The sequence below is a fragment of the Oncorhynchus mykiss genome, chromosome 12 (genome assembly GCF_057628025.1).
Source record: "Oncorhynchus mykiss isolate SJ-2025 chromosome 12, ASM5762802v1, whole genome shotgun sequence".
NCBI lineage: Eukaryota > Metazoa > Chordata > Actinopteri > Salmoniformes > Salmonidae > Oncorhynchus > Oncorhynchus mykiss.
Window position 1 is genome coordinate 3,673,973 of NC_143033.1, and position 19,111 is coordinate 3,693,083.

The window sequence follows — 19,111 nt, forward strand, 5'->3', positions numbered from 1 at the left end:
GTCGAGGGAGAGTGGGAGAGAGGAGGGAGAGTGGAGGGAGAGTGGAGGGAGAGTCGAGGGAGAATAAAAAGTGAAAGTGAGAAAAAAAAGGGGAGAGAGGAAAGAGAGGAAAGAGATAACTTTGACCTCTGACCACAGAGAGGATGTTTGTGTTTTCAACACGGTGGTCTTTGTCGTGTTGTTATTGTTTGTGAGTTGTCTTTGACCATGTTGGTATTGACCAGGGGAGTTGAATTTATTTATTTATTTGTATGTATTTATTTAACTTCTAGACAAGTCAGTTAACAACAAATTCTTATTTACAATGACAGCCAACTCTGGCCAAACCTGGACGACGCTTGGCCAACTGTGAGCCACCTTATGGCACTCCCAATCATGGCCTTGTTCACGGGTGCAGATGTTGGTATTCACCACGGGGGTGTAGATGTTGGTATTGACCACGGGGGTGCAGATGTTGGTATTCACCACGGGGGTGCAGATGTTGGTGTTGAAGACGGGGGTGCAGATGTTGGTATTCACCACGGGGGTGTAGATGTTGGTATTGACCACGGGGGTGCAGATGTTGGTATTCACCACGGGGGTGCAGATGTTGGTATTGACCACGGGGGTGCAGATGTTGGTATTCACCACGGGGGTGCAGATGTTGGTATTGGTTGGTATAGGTTGGTTGGCATAGGGCTCTGGTCTAAAGTAGTGTACTATATAAGGAATCGGGTTCTATAGGGCTCTGGTCTAAAGTAGTGTACTATATAGGGAATAAGGCTCTGGTCTATAGTAGTGCACTATATAGGGAATAGGGTTCTATTGGGCTCTGGTCTAAAGTAGTGCACTATATAGGGAATAGGGCTCTGGTCTATAGTAGTGCACTATATAGGGAATAGGGCTCTGGTCTATAGTAGTGCACTATAGAGGGAATAGGGTGGACTAAGAGATGGAATCTTGGGAAGCCTCCTTGTTATTACTGACCATGGAACTTTTGAGGCATTCTAGAACCCTCTTGCACTATACAATGGCAGGAAATGACCAGGGAGGAGGCAGGGGGGGGGGGGGGGTTCCTCTGAACGATGCTTCCTGATTGGCTAGCCAGCAAAAATAATAACCCAAACCCAGGTCCTCTGGGATAAATGGAATGTGTGTGTGTGTGTGTGTGTGTGTGTGTGTGTGTGTGTGTGTGTGTGTGTGTGTGTGTGTGTGTGTGTGTGTGTGTGTGTGTGTGTGTGTGTGTGTGTGTGTGTGTGTGTGTGTGTCGGAAGTTTACATACACCTTAGCCAAATACATTTAAACTTCGTTTTTCACAATTCCTGACATTTAATCCTAGTAAAAATCCCTATTTTAGGTGAGTTAGGATCACCACTTTATTTTAAGAATGGGTACCTGACAGAGCCTGAGAGGATCTGCAGAGAAGAATGGGAGAAACTCCCCAAATACAGGTCGGCCATGCTTGTAGCGTTATACCCAAGGAGACTGGAGGCTGTAATCGCTGCCAAAGGTGCTTCAACAAAGTACTGAGTAAAGGGTCTGAATACTTATGTAAATGTAATATTTATTTATTTTTTTTATACATTTGCAAAAATATCTAATAACCTGTTTTTGCTTGGTCATTATGGGGTGTTGTGTGTACTTTGAGGGGAAAAAAACAATGTAATCCATTTTAGAATAAGGCTGTAACGTAACAAAATGTGGATAAAGTGAAGGGGTTTGAATACTTTCCGAAGGCTCTGTGCCTAGTTACTTATTGGTTGTAAACAACGGAACACGGACTGATGTGGCTTGGGGGCTTGGTGGTAGAACTGTTTAGAAGCCTCTTGGACCTAAACTTGGCCCTCCAGTACCGCTTGCTGTGCGGTAGCAGAGAAATATACACGAACCAAAATAAATATCCTCTGTATCAGGCTGAACCTGTCCTATCTGAACGGACACAGGTAGAGGTTAAGACTGGTACAGTCTCCCCCTGTCTAACAGGAGACCAGACAGGTAGAGGTTAAGACTGGTACAGAGGTAGAGGTTAAGCCTGTACAGCCTCCCCCTGTCTAACAGGAGACCAGACAGGTAGAGGTTAAGACTGGTACAGAGGTAGAGGTTAAGCCTGTACAGCCTCCCCCTGTCTAACAGGAGACCAGACAGGTAGAGGTTAAAACTGGTACAGTCTCCCCCTGTCTAACAGGAGACCAGACAGGTAGAGGTTAAGACTGGTACAGAGGTAGAGGTTAAGCCTGTACAGCCTCCCCCTGTCTAACAGGAGACCAGACAGGTAGAGGTTAAGACTGGTACAGAGGTAGAGGTTAAGCCTGTACAGCCTCCCCCTGTCTAACAGGAGACCAGACAGGTAGAGGTTAAGACTGGTACAGTCTCCTCCTGTCTAACAGGAGACGAGACAGGTAGAGGTTAAGACTGGTACAGCCTCCCCCTGTCTAACAGGAGATCAGACAGGTAGAGGTTAAGCCTGTACAGCCTCCCCCTGTCTAACAGGATACCAGACAGGTTGAGGTTAAGACTGCTACAGTCTCCCCCTGTCTAACAGGAGACCAGACAGGTAGAGGTTAAGACTGTTACAGAGGTAGAGGTTAAGACTGGTACAGCCTCCCCCTGTCTAACAGGAGACCAGACAGGTAGAGGTTAAAACTGCTACAGCCTCCCCTGTCTAACAGGAGATCAGACAGGTAAAGGTTAAGACTGGTACAGAAGTAGAGGTTAAGACTGGTACAGCCTTCCCCTGTCTAACAGGAGACCAGACAGGTAGAGGTTAAGACTGGTACCGCCTCCCCCTGTCTAATAGGAGATCAGACAGGTAGAGGTTAAAACTGGTACAGCCTCCCCCTGTCTAACAGGAGATCAGACAGGTAAAGGTTAAGACTGGTACAGAGGTAGAGGTTAAGACTGGTACCGCCTCCCCCTGTCTAATAGGAGATCAGACAGGTAGAGGTTAAAACTGGTACAGCCTCCCCCTGTCTAACAGGAGATCAGACAGGTAAAGGTTAAGACTGGTACAGAGGTAGAGGTTAAGACTGGTACAGCCTTCCCCTGTCTAACAGGAGATCAGACAGGTAGAGGTTAAGACTGGTACAGAGGTAGAGGTTAAGACTGTACAGCCTCCCCCTGTCTAACAGGAGATCAGACAGGTAGAGGTTAAAACTGGTACAGTCAGTACATGGTAGCCTGTCCTCCCCCAATTAAGGTGCCGCCAGCCTCCTGTGATTAAACTGTCATTTTATCTTATTCAACGTTTTGACTCCAAAGCGGAAGAGCGCAGGCCACGTAACATGTTTAGAGGCGCACCGAGGCGCAGGCGCTCCTATTACGCACAACCACAATGACGCGGGAATCAGACACATGGAACTCCGACATAAACCCGGGGTAAATGAGGAAAGGAAACCATACGTTGAATTAAATGAGTCTTGCGAACGTTCACGTGCACAATAAACATCGCGCCCCCCTCAGAGGGTAAGGTAATGGTTGGCTAAGTGAAAATGTATTCCAGGCCTAACCAATCACGAGACAGAAAGGTCTATGTGTTGTAATAAACGGTACGTGGAGGGAATGATGAAATGCTCCCCAATTACTGTGGCATTGGATGGAGTGATGAAATGCTCCCCAATTACTGTGGTATTGGATGGAATGATGAAATGCTCCCCAATTACTGTGGTATTGGATGGAGTGATGAAATGCTCCCCAATTACTGTGGTATTGGATGGAATGACGAAATGCTCCCCAATTACTGTGGTATTGGATGGAATGACGAAATGCTCCCCAATTACTGTGGCATTGGATGGAATGATGAAATGCTCCCCAATTACTGTGGTATTGGATGGAATGATGAAATGCTCCCCAATTACTGTGGTATTGGATGGAATGATGAAATGCTCCCCAATTACTGTGGTATTGGATGGAATGACGAAATGCTCCCCAATTACTGTGGCATTGGATGGAATGATGAAATGCTCCCCAATTACTGTGGTATTGGATGGAATGATGAAATGCTCCCCAATTACTGTGGTATTGGATGGAATGATGAAATGCTCCCCAATTACTGTGGTATTGGATGGAATGACGAAATGCTCCCCAATTACTGTGGTATTGGATGGAGTGATGAAATGCTCCCCAATTACTGTGGTATTGGATGGAATGATGAAATGCTCCCCAATTACTGGGGTATTGGATGGAATGATGAAATGCTCCCCAATTACTGTGGCATTGGATGGAATGATGAAATGCTCCCCAATTACTGTTGTATTGGATGGAGTGATGAAATGCTCCCCAATTACTGTGGTATTGGATGGAGTGATGAAATGCTCCCCAATTACTGTGGTATTGGATGGAATGATGAAATGCTCCCCAATTACTGTGGTATTGGATGGAATGATGAAATGCTCCCCAATTACTGTGGTATTGGATGGAATGACGAAATGCTCCCCAATTACTGTGGTATTGGATGGAATGATGAAATGCTCCCCAATTACTGTGTTATTGGATGGACCATAGATTTACCACACCTATGCATTTAAACGTTTGAAAGCAACAGCCATCTTTCAACAAGAGAACAATGCGCTCTCCACTGGCTGGAGTTTGGTGAGTCTATGGTGGGTCTATGGTGGGTCTATGGTGGGTCTATGGTGGGTCTATACTGGGTCTATGGTGGGTCTATGGTGGGTCTATGGTGGGTCTATACTGGGTCTATGGTGGGTCTATACTGAGTCTATGGTGGGTCTATGGTGGGTCTATGGTGGGTCTATGGTGGGTCTATACTGGGTCTATACTGGGTCTATACTAATTTTAAACAAATTCCAATCAAAGTCATTACCAGTTAGGAGTGGCAGCTTTACACCAATCATAGCCATTACCAGAAAGGCGTGGCCAATTTACACCAATCAGAGCCATTACCAGAAAGGCGTGGCCAATTTACACCAATCAGAGCCATTTCCAGAAAGGAGTGGCAGCTTTACACCAATCAGAGCCATTACCAGAAAGGCGTGGCCAATTTACACCAATCAGAGCCATTACCAGAAAGGCGTGGCCAATTTACACCAATAAGAGCCATTACCAGAAAGGCCTCCTGCTCATACTAACGCCACGTCACCATGTGTTGCTGTTCCATTGTTCCACACTGGATTTGGAGGAACAGAGAATGTGTTGTGTTTCTTCCTAACATGGTGGATTTTACCTTAACGAGGTCCGGAGCCTACTGCTTTTCTGTCCTACTTCATCATTCATGTCAAACAGCTGGTGTCCCAGGTCTAAATCAGTCCCTGATTAGAGGGGAACAAGGACAAAAGGGTGGAACTGGCTTCAAGGTCCAGAGTGGAGTTTGACCACCCAAAAATACCAAGCCACTCATACGAAATAGTTGTAGTTAAAATCCTTTATTTGATCCATTTAGGATGATTAAAAATGTTTTTTTTCATGGTTTCTTTTTTGTTCTTTCATTGTAGGTTGGAGTCAGAGATTGGTCTGTTGGAGAGCGAGGAGTGTCAGATCTCAGCTAAAGAACAGATGCTCAGAGAGAGACTGAAGAAGACTGAGAGGTCCATAGAAGACCTACAGAAAGTAAGAGAATATTCATCTACACAGAGAGAGAGAGAGTGAACATTCATCTACACAGAGAGAGAGAGAGAGAGAGAGAACATTCATCTACAAAGAGAGAGAGAACATTCATCTACACAGAGAGAGAAAAAACATTCATCTACACAGAGAGAGCGAGAACATTCATCTACACAGAGAGAGCGAGAACATTCATCAACACAGAGAGAGAGAACATTCATCTACACGCAGAGAGATAGAGAACATTAATCTACACAGAGAGAGAAAGCGAGAGAGACAGAACATTCATCTACACAGAGCGAGAGAGAACATTCATCTACACAGAGAGAGTGAACATTCATCTACACAGAGAGAGAGAACATTCATCTACACAGATAGAGAGAGAACATTCATCTACACAGAGAGAGAGAGAAGAGAGAACATACACAGAGAGAGAGAGAAGTCATCTACACAGAGAGAGCGAGAACATTCATCTACACAGAGAGTGAGAACATTCATCTACACAGAGAGAGAGAAAATTCATCTACACAGAGAGAGAGAGAACATTAATCTACACAGAGAGCGAGAGAGAGATAACATTCATCTACACAGAGAGAGAGAACATTAATCTACACAGATAGAGAGAGAACATTAATCTACACAGAGAGGGAGAGAACATTCATCTACACAGAAAGAGAGAGAGAGAGAGAACATTCATATACAGAGAGAGTGAGAGAACATACAGAGAGAGAGAGAGAACAGTCATCTACAGAGAGAGAGAGAGAACATTCATCTACACAGAGAGAGAGAGAACATTCATCTACACAGAGAGAAAGAGAGAACATTCATCTACACAGAGAGATAGAGAAGAGAGAACATACACACAGAGAGAGAGAACAGTCATCTACACAGAGAGAGCGAGAACATTCATCTAAACAGAGAGAGAGAACATTCATCTACACATAGAGAGAGAACATTCATCTACACAGAGAGAGAGAGAACATTCATCTACACAGAGAGTGAGAACATTCATCTACACAGAGAGAGAACATTCATCTACACAGAGCGAGAGAACATTAATCTACATATAGAGAGCGAGAACATTCATCAACGCAGAGAGAGAGACCATTCATCTACACAGAGAGCGAGATAGATAACATTCATCTACACAGAGAGAGAGAACATTCATCTACACGCAGAGAGAGAGATAGAGAGAGAGAATTCATCTACACAGAGAGAGAAAGAGAGAGAGACAGGACATTCATCTACACAGAGAGAGAGAGAGAGAAAGATAACATTCATCTACACAGAGAGACAGAGAGAACATTCATCTACACAGAGTGAACATTCATCTACACAGAGAGAGAAAGAGAGAGAGACAACATTCGTCTACACAGAGAGAGAGAAAATGAATCTACACAGAGAGAGAGAGAACATTAATCTACACAGAGAGAGGGAGATAACATTCATCTACACAGAGAGAGAGAACATTCATCTACACGCAGAGAGAGAGAGAGAGAGAACATTCAACTACACGCAGAGAGAGAGAGAGAGAACATTCATCTACACAGAGAGAGAAAGAGAGAGAGACAGAACATTCATCTACACAGAGAGAGAGAGAGAACATTCATCTACACGAAGAGAGAGAGAGAACATTCATCTACACAGAGAGCGAGAGAGAGATAACATTCACCTACACAGAGAGAGAGAGAACATTAATCTACACAGAGAGAGGGAGAGAACATTCATCTTCACAGAGAGAGAGAGAGAACATTCATCTACACAGAGAGATAGAGAAGAGAGAACATACACAGAGAGAGAGAGAGAGAGAACAGTCATCTACACAGAGAGAGCGAGAACATTCATCTACACAGAGAGAGAGAACATTCATCAACACAGAGAGAGAGAGAACATTAATCTACACAGAGCGAGATAACATTCATCTACACAGAGAGAGAACATTCATCTACACGGAGAAAGAGAGAACATTCATCTACACAGAGAGAGAGAGAGAGAGAGAGAGAGAGAGAGAGAGAGAGAGAGAGAGAACAGTCATCTACACAGAGAGAGAACATTCGTCTACACAGAGAGAACATGCATTACTCTACACAGAGAAAGAGAACATTCATCTACACAGAGAGAGAGAGTTCATTCATCTACACAGAGAGAGAACATTCATCTACATAGATAGAGGACATTCATCTACACAGAGAGAGAGAGAACATTCATTACTCTACACAGAGAGAGAGAGAGAGAGAGAGAACAGGCATCTACAGAGAGAGAGAGAGAGAGAGAGAGAGAACAGTCATCTAGACAGAGAGAGAACATTTGTCTACACAGAGAGAACATGCATTACTCTACACAGAGAAAGAGAACATTCATCTACACAGAGAGAGAGAGTTCATTCATCTACACAGAGAGAGAACATTCATCTACATAGATAGAGAGGACATTCATCTACACAGAGAGAGAGAGAACATTCATTACTCTACACAGATAAAGAGAACATTCATCTACACAGAGAGAGAACATTCATCTACACAGAGAGAGAGAGAACATTAATCTACACGGAGAAAGAGAGAACATTCATCTACACAGAGAGAGAGAGAGAGAGAGAGAGAGAGAACAGTCATCTACACAGAGAGAGAACATTCGTCTACACAGAGAGAACATGCATTACTCTACACAGAGAAAGAGAACATTCATCTACACAGAGAGAGAGAGAACATTCATTACTCTACACAGAGAAAGAGAACATTCATCTACAGAGAGAGAGAGAGAACATTCATTACTCTACACAGAGAAAGAGAGTTCACATTCATTACTCTACACAGAAAAATAGAGAACATTCATTACTCTACACAGAAAAAGAGAACATTCATTACTCAACACAACGCAATCTTTAACGTCTTCTCGTCCTGTCTATGTTTCTTGTCTTTCCAGAGTCTTCAGAATGAACATGGTGAGTGACAATATACAGTATCTAAATACTATTGAATAAACATGGTGAGTGATCTATTATCTACATACTATTGATCGTTATTAATTGATTAATTGATTGGTTTTCATTAACATTGTAGCGGTATTTATTAGAGAGGGGTAAAGAAAGCTTTTGTTCGGGCGCCAGGCAGGTATTAACCATGCCGAAAGGAAAAGAGTAGAATAGAGAGAACCACTACCAGACCCACACACATCAGCAGAAGAGACTGCCTAGAGTGTAGCCTGTTTACCAGATAGCCAGTGGAGAGAAAAAAGAATACACACCATATAAAACCCACATCACAGCACAGGGGTAACCCAAACAAGAATACCTCATACAATAATACTAATACTAATAATGGCAGAGCAATTCAACAGCAACTTCATACAAGAACGAACCCAGTCATCAACATAGGATTTGCAATAATCTGTATTATTTTCTAGTAGATGAGTGCAGAGGGTATGAATGTGGGGGGTGTTCATCGACACAACAAAGGCCTTAAAAATGTCCAGTCTTCTCGGCCACATGTCATTAGAACATCTCAATACAGTTCACATAACAATACACAATTGGCAAGCAACCTCCCTTTTAACTGAAATGTCCAAATACTTCTGGCAGGGCATTAATAGTCCAGCTCTAATGAACTTCAATAGGAAGTGCATTGGAAAAATAGAGAGTCTGTTGCAGGGTAAAGCACTGGAACGATAGAGGGAAGAGAAAAAGAGAAAGAGAACAAGAGAGATCTTAGCTGTGGTCTTCAGGCGTGCAGGTGTACTGTCTGACTGTCCGATGGTTTGTATGTTAAAGCTTCGCAACAATGTTGCTACTAATCCATGCGATCCATAACGGGCGCGGTCCCAAACGAAAACAACCACGACCTAGAGCGATTACACCGATGATTGAGTTAAACACTCTATAAACTACACACGCTGAAACCAAACAAAACTTCTGCAGCACAGCACACACAATCAAACTGTCGCGCCACCAAAGAGCCCCTCCCCAAAGAGCTGAACGAGCTCTCTTTATTTTCTCCTTCCTTACTGCTCATGCGCTCTTAAAGTGGCAGTGCACGGTGAAGGCTCCGTGCAGATTTCGCCACACTCCTCCCCCCATGAAAAAACAATGTCTGTAGAAACAGAGAGGATGCAGGCTTTGACAGGTTCATGTTCCTGCTACACAAAACCAGGGAAGTCCTCCTCATCAGAGTCCTCCACGAAGAGGTCCTGCAGGTGTTGCTTTTGCCTGCGATCCAGCTCTTCTGCCGTAGGGTAGCAGGGCTTTAGGTCAACAACATGCACTGTCCTGACATCTTCCCCAGTGTCCTCCAAACAGACCAAGTAGTTCACTGGTCCCAACTGCTGCACTACACGGTATGGACCTTTCCATCTCGAAGCTAGCTTGGCAGTGAACTTCTTAGATGCCTTTGACAGATGATGTGAACGTACCCAGACACGAGACTGGGGTGGAAAACACACGTCTCGTCTATGTTTGTCATAGTTTCTCAGCTGTCGTTGTTTGGCTTTGGTTTTTCTGGCCTCCACTCTGGCTAGCAAGGTGTGGTGGTGTTGTACGGCATCAAACGCTGGGCAGTCAGGTGAAACATTCGAACTTTGCAAGACTCTGTCCATCGGACCTTTTAGTGGTCTTCCCAGGTGGAGTTCGGCGGGAGTGACCCCAGAAGTCTCCTGCACGGCAGAGTTCAGTGCAAAGCGAAATTCTGGAAGATGCTGATCCCACCTTGTGTGCTGATCCCCCACGAATGAAGCAATCATCCCCTTCAGGGTTCGGTTTACCCTCTCGGTCAGGTTGGTCTGAGGATGGTAGGCTGTGGTCAGCTTGGCAATTACACCCCAGTAGGTACAGAGCTCTTTGTATATTCCTGATATGAACTGCGGACCTCGGTCAGAGAGGATTTGGTCGGGAATTCCGAATCTGGTAAAAACCTCCCTTCGCAGAATTAGAGCAATGGCTGATGCAGTGGCTTTGCGGAGGGGAAACAACTCCACCCAGTGTGTGTAGTAGTCCACTACCACCAATAAAAATTCATTCCGTGTCCCCCGGCTGGGAGGAAAAGGTCCCATGAGGTCAATTCCCAACATTTCATTTGGATGGTTCACCACGGTCTGCTGCATTTTCCCAGCAGGTCTGCCAATGTCTGGTTTGTATTTCTGGCAGACTTCACACTGCTGTACAAACTTTCGGGTATCAACCCACATGCCTGGCCAGTAAACCACATCTTGTAGTCTTCGATAAGTTTTAAAAACTCCAAGATGGCCACTCATGGGATTGGCATGATAAGCTTGGATTATCTGGTCACACAATGTAGAGGGAATGAAGACGCGATAATGGGTGCTGTGTATTCCATCTCCTCTTGGAGTTTTTCGATACACTTTATCCTGAATTATGCTATACTTATCATTGAAGCGACTCTTGGAGTCTTCAGACAGACTCTTGTGGATCGCCATGATGGCAGCATCTTTCTGCTGTGCTCTCCATACACTCTCATCATCCAGAGGAAAGGAATCATCCAGACATTTAGCGGTAGTATAGGTACTGCACAAGGGAGGACAAGCATTGGCAGTCTCTGTAATCCGAGAAAGGGCATCTGGTACAACGTTCAGTTTTCCTTTGCGATACTCAATGATGAAGTCAAACTTCTGCAGTCTGATAGACCAGCGAATAAGACGGCTATTGGTCTTGCCTGATGCCAGAACCCACTGCAGAGCAGCGTGGTCTGTGACAACGGTGAAGATCTTTGCCTCCAAGTAGTAGCTCCATTTCTCCAAAGCCCAGACCACAGCGAGGCATTCCCTTTCAGTCGTTGAATAATTCCTCTCGGCTGAATTAAGGGTGCGACTTGCATAGGCAAGAACTTCTTCTGTTCCAAGTCCTGTTTGTTGAGCCAAGACTGCTCCAAGTCCTGTTTGACTTGCATCCGTGTACACAATGAAATGAGCATTCAGGTTAGGATGTCCAAGCACTGGAGGAGTAATTAGGCTGTTTTTGAGTGCTTCAAATGCACCTTGGCATGCAGGGGTCCATTGGAATTTCACACCTTTCTTCTTAAGGTGATTGAGGGGTTCGGCTACCTTTGAAAAGTCAGGCACAAACCTGTGGTACCATCCAGCCATACCCAGAAACCGCTGAACAGCCTTGAGGGATGTGGGAATTGGGAATTCCTGCACGGCTGCAACTTTGTCTGGATCTGCATGGATACCTTCAGCATTAACCACATGACCAAGGAACTTGAGTTCTGGCAGACAGAAACGACACTTCTTCAAGTTCAAGGTCAAACCTGCAGCCTTTAGTCTGTCGAAGACGGACTGAATGTCTTGCAGATGTTCCGCGACAGAGGAGGAGTAGATTATGATGTCATCCAGATACACAAGACAATTTCTACCCCTCAGATCTCCCAGGACAGTCTCCATCAACCTTTGGAAGGTTGCTGGAGCATTCTTCAAACCAAAAGGCATGACTTTGAAGGAGTACAAACCAGCAGGGGTGACAAAGGCAGTCTTGTCCTGACTAGCGGGATCCATTGACACCTGCCAATAGCCACTGTTCAGATCCAGATTACTAAAGATGGATGCTCCTGCCAGAGATTCCAGTATGTCGTTTATGTTTGGTAGAGGGTAGGCATCACTTTCTGTTATGGCATTCGGCTTCCTGTAGTCCACACAGAATCGATATCCACCATCTTTCTTAGGAATCAGGACAACCGGAGAAGCCCATCCGGAAAAAGAAGGTTCCACAATTCCATTCTCCAACATGCTTTTGAGCTGTTCATTGAGAATGGCCAGTTTGGCGGGGACAGCCTGTAGGGACCTCATGCCGGGTATAGATTTTGTGTTTGAAGACGGTTGTACGGCCGAGTGTAAGAGTACAGACCTCACTGTTCACGTCCAACATCTGGGATAGCTGCCACCTTTCATCATCCGACAGACATGCCTGTTGCACCGCTTGTTTGATGTAGAAATCAGCATCAGGTTTTCTTTTGCTCTCTGATAGAAGGGGGGGTACGGCGGTAATCAGGGTGATAGTTGGGTTCTCAGACTTCACTGATGGAACATGTTTTTGTCTTTGTCTCTTTATATTTTCTCTGTCTCTGACTTGACCTTGTCCGGACTCTGCATAATGTAGCAGGCTCCAACCTGAAATCAGTGCATTACCAGGTTGAAATGGATGAGGCTGAGAATAGTCAGAGTGCAGCCGATAGGAGGGTTCAGACATCGAGATGGTCAGTCCACTGAAGAACAGGAAGTCTAGGCCAAGGACTACAGCAAATGCAAGGCTTGAATCTGCAAGAATTGCCACAGGAAGGTTAATAGTCTCACCATGCAGTTGTATTATTATACTAATCCAGCCCAAGGGAGTGGTAGGTTCTCCATTGGCCAAGTACAATGGTCCCTCCTCCCAGGTTCGTAGCTCCTCATGAGGTAATGCTATGTTCTGCCACAGGGCCTCTTGCATCAGGGTGTAAGATGCCCCTGTGTCGATTATGGCCTTCCCTCTCCAGTTCCTAACAGTCAGAGGAACCAATAGTTGTTGCGGAATAGGAATAAGACCGCTAGCTGTGCTGTCTAAAGGCTTCATGGTGGGCATTAAGGCTGACCCAATTGTATGCAAGCCACCACGCCTGTCTAGACTTTCAGTCTTCGGTCCTTTCCGACCTTTTCCTGAATCCTGACGCTGGACATAGAGCGGGCAAGAATCTGGAGGATGTTGGACTTTACACCTCCAACACATAACTGGACTTTTGTCCTGGATCTTGGGTACAAATATCTGAGACGGTTTAGCCCCAGGAGAGTTATTGGTATACTGGGATGAGGGAACCGGGTTTTTAGTTTGGAGGTGGCGCTTCCAGTCCTTCTCAAACTGAGTCCCAAGCCGCACCAGATCATCCACATTTTGCACACGTTCTCGAAGTTGACTAGCAAGGCGGGGAACCATGTTCTTAAGAAGGAGTTTGACCATCTCCTGCTCAGTAATGTCAGCCTTCCATCTTCTACATAGAACTCGATAGGAGAAGGCAAAGTCCTGTATTGGCTCTGCTTCACCCTGGACTCTGTTACGAACACGTTCCGCCAGTTCATCCCCATAGTCCTCTGAGAGGAAGGCTAAGAGGAATATTTTTTGAAATTCCTCCCAGGTTGACACATGTTCACGGGCTATCTCCCACCAATCTCTTGCTGTACCATGGAGAACACTGCGGAGGGTGGCCAGAACCTCCAAGTCAGTAAGGGGCCGGATAGAAAGAAAATCATTACACTTAGATAAGAAAAACAGTGGATCAACATCATCTTCTGGACTGCCAAAAGTGGGGAAAAGTAGTTTGATAGGGAGGGAGCGCTCTAGAGGAGGCATGACAGTGGCAGCGGGAGTTCTGTTGTTTAACAGTATCTTCAGAGGGGTTTTTGTAGTACTACCTGTTCCTATTACCTTACTGGCCAAGCCAGTGGCAGAGGTAAAACCTGAGGGCGGTGCAGAAGATTTGTCCAGAAGGGAAAAGCACTGCATTACCTCCTGGTGCAGCCCTTCCAGTTGAAGGTCTGTGGCCTTCTGTGCTTTTTCCATCTCATTAACGGTGTCCTTTTGAGTCTGTTCAATCAAAAATCGTAGTTCCCCTGTGAGAGAGTTCTTCATGTCCTCCATAACTTCCTTCAGATAAGAACACACTCCCTTCACAACAGAGGCTGACTCCTCTGCTCTCCGTTTTTGTTCGTCCTCCAGAAAGAGTATGACTTGATGATGGTTAGTTTCCATTTGTGTTTTGAACCGGTGCAGTTTTCCTTGAATATCCTGCTTCAGAGAATCTTGTAAATATTTCTGTTTTCCTCCATTTGACAGGGAAGGTAATCCAACCTCCTCTGCATATCTGTCTGATGAGCCTCCACACATTCACTGAGTTTGCGAATGGCATTCTCCTGCATTGTCAAACTATGATTGGTGTGTGTCCATTGATGTTCCAGTTGTCCAGGGATCACAGAGACACCTCTCCCAGTCTCTCTGGACAGGGTAACCGGAAGGGTTTGAGGGGAGGGTAATGGTGGAGATGTTATAGGTGAGCCAGAAACCTGGGGATTAGGGTCAGTGCTATCCAACTCCATTAGTTCATTAAGTCCTTCCACAATGAAAGAATCACGAACATGATTACCATCAGGTGTGTCCACATTGACACAGTATGGGGTTCCAACAAAAGACATGATTCAACCTTGTGTGGATGGTGTCATGGGTGTTTCTCTTCAAGTCCCTGTTTGGGCGCCAATTCTGTAGCGGTATTTATTAGAGAGGGGTAAAGAAAGCTTTTGTTCGGGCGCCAGGCAGGTATTAACCATGCCGAAAGGAAAAGAGTAGAATAGAGAGAACCACTATCAGACCCACACACATCAGCAGAAGAGACTGCCTAGAGTGTAGCCTGTTTACCAGATAGCCAGTGGAGAGAAAAAAGAATACACACCATATAAAACCCACATCACAGCACAGGGGTAACCCAAACAAGAATACCTCATACAATAATACTAATACTAATAATGGCAGAGCAATTCAACAGCAACTTCATACAAGAACGAACCCAGTCATCAACATAGGATTTGCAATAATCTGTATTATTTTCTAGTAGATGAGTGCAGAGGGTATGAATGTGGGGGGTGTTCATCGACACAACAAAGGCCTTAAAAATGTCCAGTCTTCTCGGCCACATGTCATTAGAACATCTCAATACAGTTCACATAACAATACACAATTGGCAAGCAACCTCCCTTTTAACTGAAATGTCCAAATACTTCTGGCAGGGCATTAATAGTCCAGCTCTAATGAACTTCAATAGGAAGTGCATTGGAAAAATAGAGAGTCTGTTGCAGGGTAAAGCACTGGAACGATAGAGGGAAGAGAAAAAGAGAAAGAGAACAAGAGAGATCTTAGCTGTGGTCTTCAGGCGTGCAGGTGTACTGTCTGACTGTCCGATGGTTTGTATGTTAAAGCTTCGCAACAATGTTGCTACTAATCCATGCGATCCATAACGGGCGCGGTCCCAAACGAAAACAACCACGACCTAGAGCGATTACACCGATGATTGAGTTAAACACTCTATAAACTACACACGCTGAAACCAAACAAAACTTCTGCAGCACAGCACACACAATCAAACTGTCGCGCCACCAAAGAGCCCCTCCCCAAAGAGCTGAACGAGCTCTCTTTATTTTCTCCTTCCTTACTGCTCATGCGCTCTTAAAGTGGCAGTGCACGGTGAAGGCTCCGTGCAGATTTCGCCACAACATTATTTTCCAATGTGGTCCTGGATGTTATAGCCATGGTTATTCAATTAAGGTCACGACCAACAGCTCGACATGCCTCTGAAATACCTCTTTGTACTAGCAAGCTCCCTCTATATACACACACAGTCACACTGCCTCTACACACACTACACATGCTAGACAAGCTTTACACATGCTACACATTAGCACACATGCTAAACAAACTCCTAGCCATTGAAGTGGAGACTCTCCACCCACAGTCCTACTGGCTGTGTGCTTTAAAGGTTTTCCCACACTACTCCTCTCTCACTCTCTGCATCTCCCTATCTCTCTCTACTCTCTCCCTCTCTCTCTGCATCTCCCTATCTCTCTCTGCATCTCCCTGTCTCTCTCTACTCTCTCCCTCTCTCTCTGCATCTCCCTATCTCTCTCTACTCTCTCCATCTCTCTCTGCATCTCCCCATCTCTCTCTGCATCTCCCTATCTCTCTCTGCATCTCCCTATCTCTCTCTACTCTCTCCCTCTCTCTCTGCATCTCCCTATCTCTCTCTGCATCTCCCTATCTCTCTCTACTCTCTCCATCTCTCTCTGCATCTCCCCATCTCTCTCTGCATCTCCCTATCTCTCTCTGCATCTCCCTATCTCTCTCTACTCTCTCCCTCTCTCTCTGCATCTCCCTATCTCTCTCTACTCTCTCCCTCTCTCTCTACTCTCTCTCTACTCAATTCAATTCAATTCAATTCAAGGGCTTTATTGGCATGGGAAACATGTGTTAACATTGCCAAAGCAAGTGAGGTAGACAACATACAAAGTGAATATATAAAGTGAAAAACAGTAAACATTACACATACAGAGGTTTCAAAACAGTAAAGACATTACAAATGTCATATTATATATATATACAGTGTTTTAACAATGTTCAAATGGTTAAAGGACACAAGATAAAATAAATAAGCATAAATATGGGTTGTATTTACAATGGTGTGTGTTCTTCACTGGTTGCCCTTTTCTCGTGGCAACAGGTCACAAATCTTGCTGCTGTGATGGCACACTGTGGAATTTCACCCAGTAGATATGGGAGTTTTTCAAAATTGGATTTGTTTTCGAATTCTTTGTGGATCTGTGTAATCTGAGGGAAATATGTCTCTCTAATATGGTCATTCATTGGGCAGGAGGTTAGGAAGTGCAGCTCAGTTTCCTCCTCATTTTGTGGGCAGTGAGCACATAGCCTGTCTTCTCTTGAGAGCCATGTCTGCCTACGGCGGCCTTTCTCAATAGCAAGGCTATGCTCTCTGAGTCTGTACATAGTCAAAGCTTTCCTTAATTTTGGGTCAGTCACAGTGGTCAGGTATTCTGCCGCCCTGTACTCTCTGTGTACAATAGCATTCTAGTTTGCTCTGTTTTTTTTGTTAATTCTTTCCAAGGTGTCAAGTAATTATCTTTTTGTTTTCTCATGATTTGGTTGGGTCTAATTGTGTTGTTGTCCTGGGGCTCTGTAGGGTGTGTTTGTGTTTGTGAACAGAGCCCCACGACCAGCTTGCTTAGGGGACTCCAGGTTCATCTCTCTGTAGGTGATGGCTTTGCTACTCTCTCCCTATCTCCCTCTGCACTCTCCCTCTCTACTCTCTCCCTATCTCACTCTGCTCTCTCTCACACTCTCTACTCTCTACCTACCTCCCTCTGCTCTCTCCCTCTCTACTCTCTCCCTCTTTCGCTTTGCTCTCCCTCTCTACTCTCTCCCTATCTCCCTCTGCTCTCTCCCTCTCTTCTCTCCCTCTGCTCTCATCCTCTGCTCTCTCCCTCTGCTCTCTCCCTCTCTACTCTCTCCCTCTTTCCCTTTGCTCTCCCTCTCTACTCGCTCCCTATCTCCCTCTGCTCTCTCCCTCTCTTCTCTCCCTCTGCTCTCTTCCTCTGCTCTCTCCCTCTGCTCTCTCCTCTCATCCTGTCTCCCTCTGCCCTCTCCCTCTCTACTCTCATCCTGTCTCCCTCTGCTCTCTCTCTCTCTACTGTCTCCCTTCTCTACTCTCTCCCTATCTCCCTCTACCTTCTGTCCCTTTACTCTGTCTCTCTCTCTGCTCTCTCTTCTGTAATGTTCTCTCTGTGTCTCTCTCTCTCTCTCTGCTCTCTCTTCTGTACTTCTCTCTCTCTCTCTCTCTCTCTCTCTCTCTCTCTCTCTCTCTCTCTCTCTCTCTCTCTCTCTCTCTCTCTGCCACAATAGCCCCTTGGATCGATTCCCACCTGCCTCAGCGGTACTATTGAGTGCTCCAACATAAGACAGTAGCCCTGTACTTTGTTCACCCTGATCCACCTATTCACAGGGAATCCCCCCAACCCAGGGCCGCTTTGATCCCCTCTAATACTCCTCTCTACACATTCTGCTGAACGTAGCACTGGAATGAAGAGAAAGAGTTACAGAGGGAGGGGGGAGTGAAAGAGAGGGAGGGGAGAGAGGGATACACAGAGGGAGGGAGGGAGGGAGGGAAGAGATGGGGGACATAGAGAGAGGATGGGTGACAGACAGTGGGTGGAGGGACAGAGAGAGAGACATAGAGTGTGTGTTGGGGGTGGGGGTTAGGGTGATGACGGGGAGGGGGTAATGCAGGCGTGTGGAGGCCAGGGGATCCAGTCTGACTTCCTCTCCTGCTCTCTGCCCCAACCAGATGCTGTGAGTAACGCCTGTCCCCAGCTCCCCAACCAGCTCCCCAACCAGCTCCCCGACCAGCTCCCCAACAAGCCGGACATCAGAGACTCCTCCACCACCTCTCCTCACCAGGCCCCAGCCTCAGCAGCACCTGCCTCTGGTGAGCACCCAAGGAAACCTGGTAAGTGCTGTGGAGTGGGGGGGGGGGGGGGGGGGGTATTGAGGCTTGTTGAACTGGAGCCAAGAGAGGAGAGGACAGGACCAGGGGTGGTAGCTAGGACGGGACCAGGGGAGGTAGCTAGGACAGGACCAGGGGTGGTAGCTAGGACAGGACCAGGGGTGGTAGCTAGGACAGGACCAGGGGTGGTAGAGAGGAGGACCAGGGGTAGTAGCTAGGACAGGACCAGGGGTGGTAGCTAGGACAGGACCAGGGGTGGTAGCTAGGACGGGACCAGGGGTGGTAGCTAGGACAGGACCAGGGGTGGTAGCTAGGACAGGACCAGGGGTGGTAGCTAGGACAGGACCAGGGGTGGTAGAGAGGAGGACCAGGGGTGGTAGCTAGGACAGGACCAGGGGTGGTAGCTAGGACAGGACCAGGGGTGGTAGCTAGGACTGGACCAGGGGTGGTAGAGAGGAGGACCAGGGGTGGTAGCTAGGACAGGACCAGGGGTGGTAGCTAGGACAGGACCAGGGGTGGTAGAGAGGAGGACAAGGGGTGGTAG

General features: G+C 46.1%; 1 protein-coding gene across 2 annotated transcripts in view; it reads left to right on the forward strand.

The window, feature by feature from the left end:
- The window catches only part of LOC110536864 (A-kinase anchor protein 2), a 231,595-nt gene that overhangs the window by 98,244 nt on the left and 114,240 nt on the right, over positions 1–19,111 (forward strand). For both annotated transcript variants that reach the window (XM_090191545.1, XM_090191546.1), the window contains 3 exons: positions 5,428–5,542; positions 8,459–8,477; positions 18,409–18,570. In XM_090191545.1, coding sequence (XP_090047671.1) covers positions 5,428–5,542; positions 8,459–8,477; positions 18,409–18,570 — 296 coding nt within the window. The remainder of the gene's footprint in view (positions 1–5,427; positions 5,543–8,458; positions 8,478–18,408; positions 18,571–19,111) is intronic.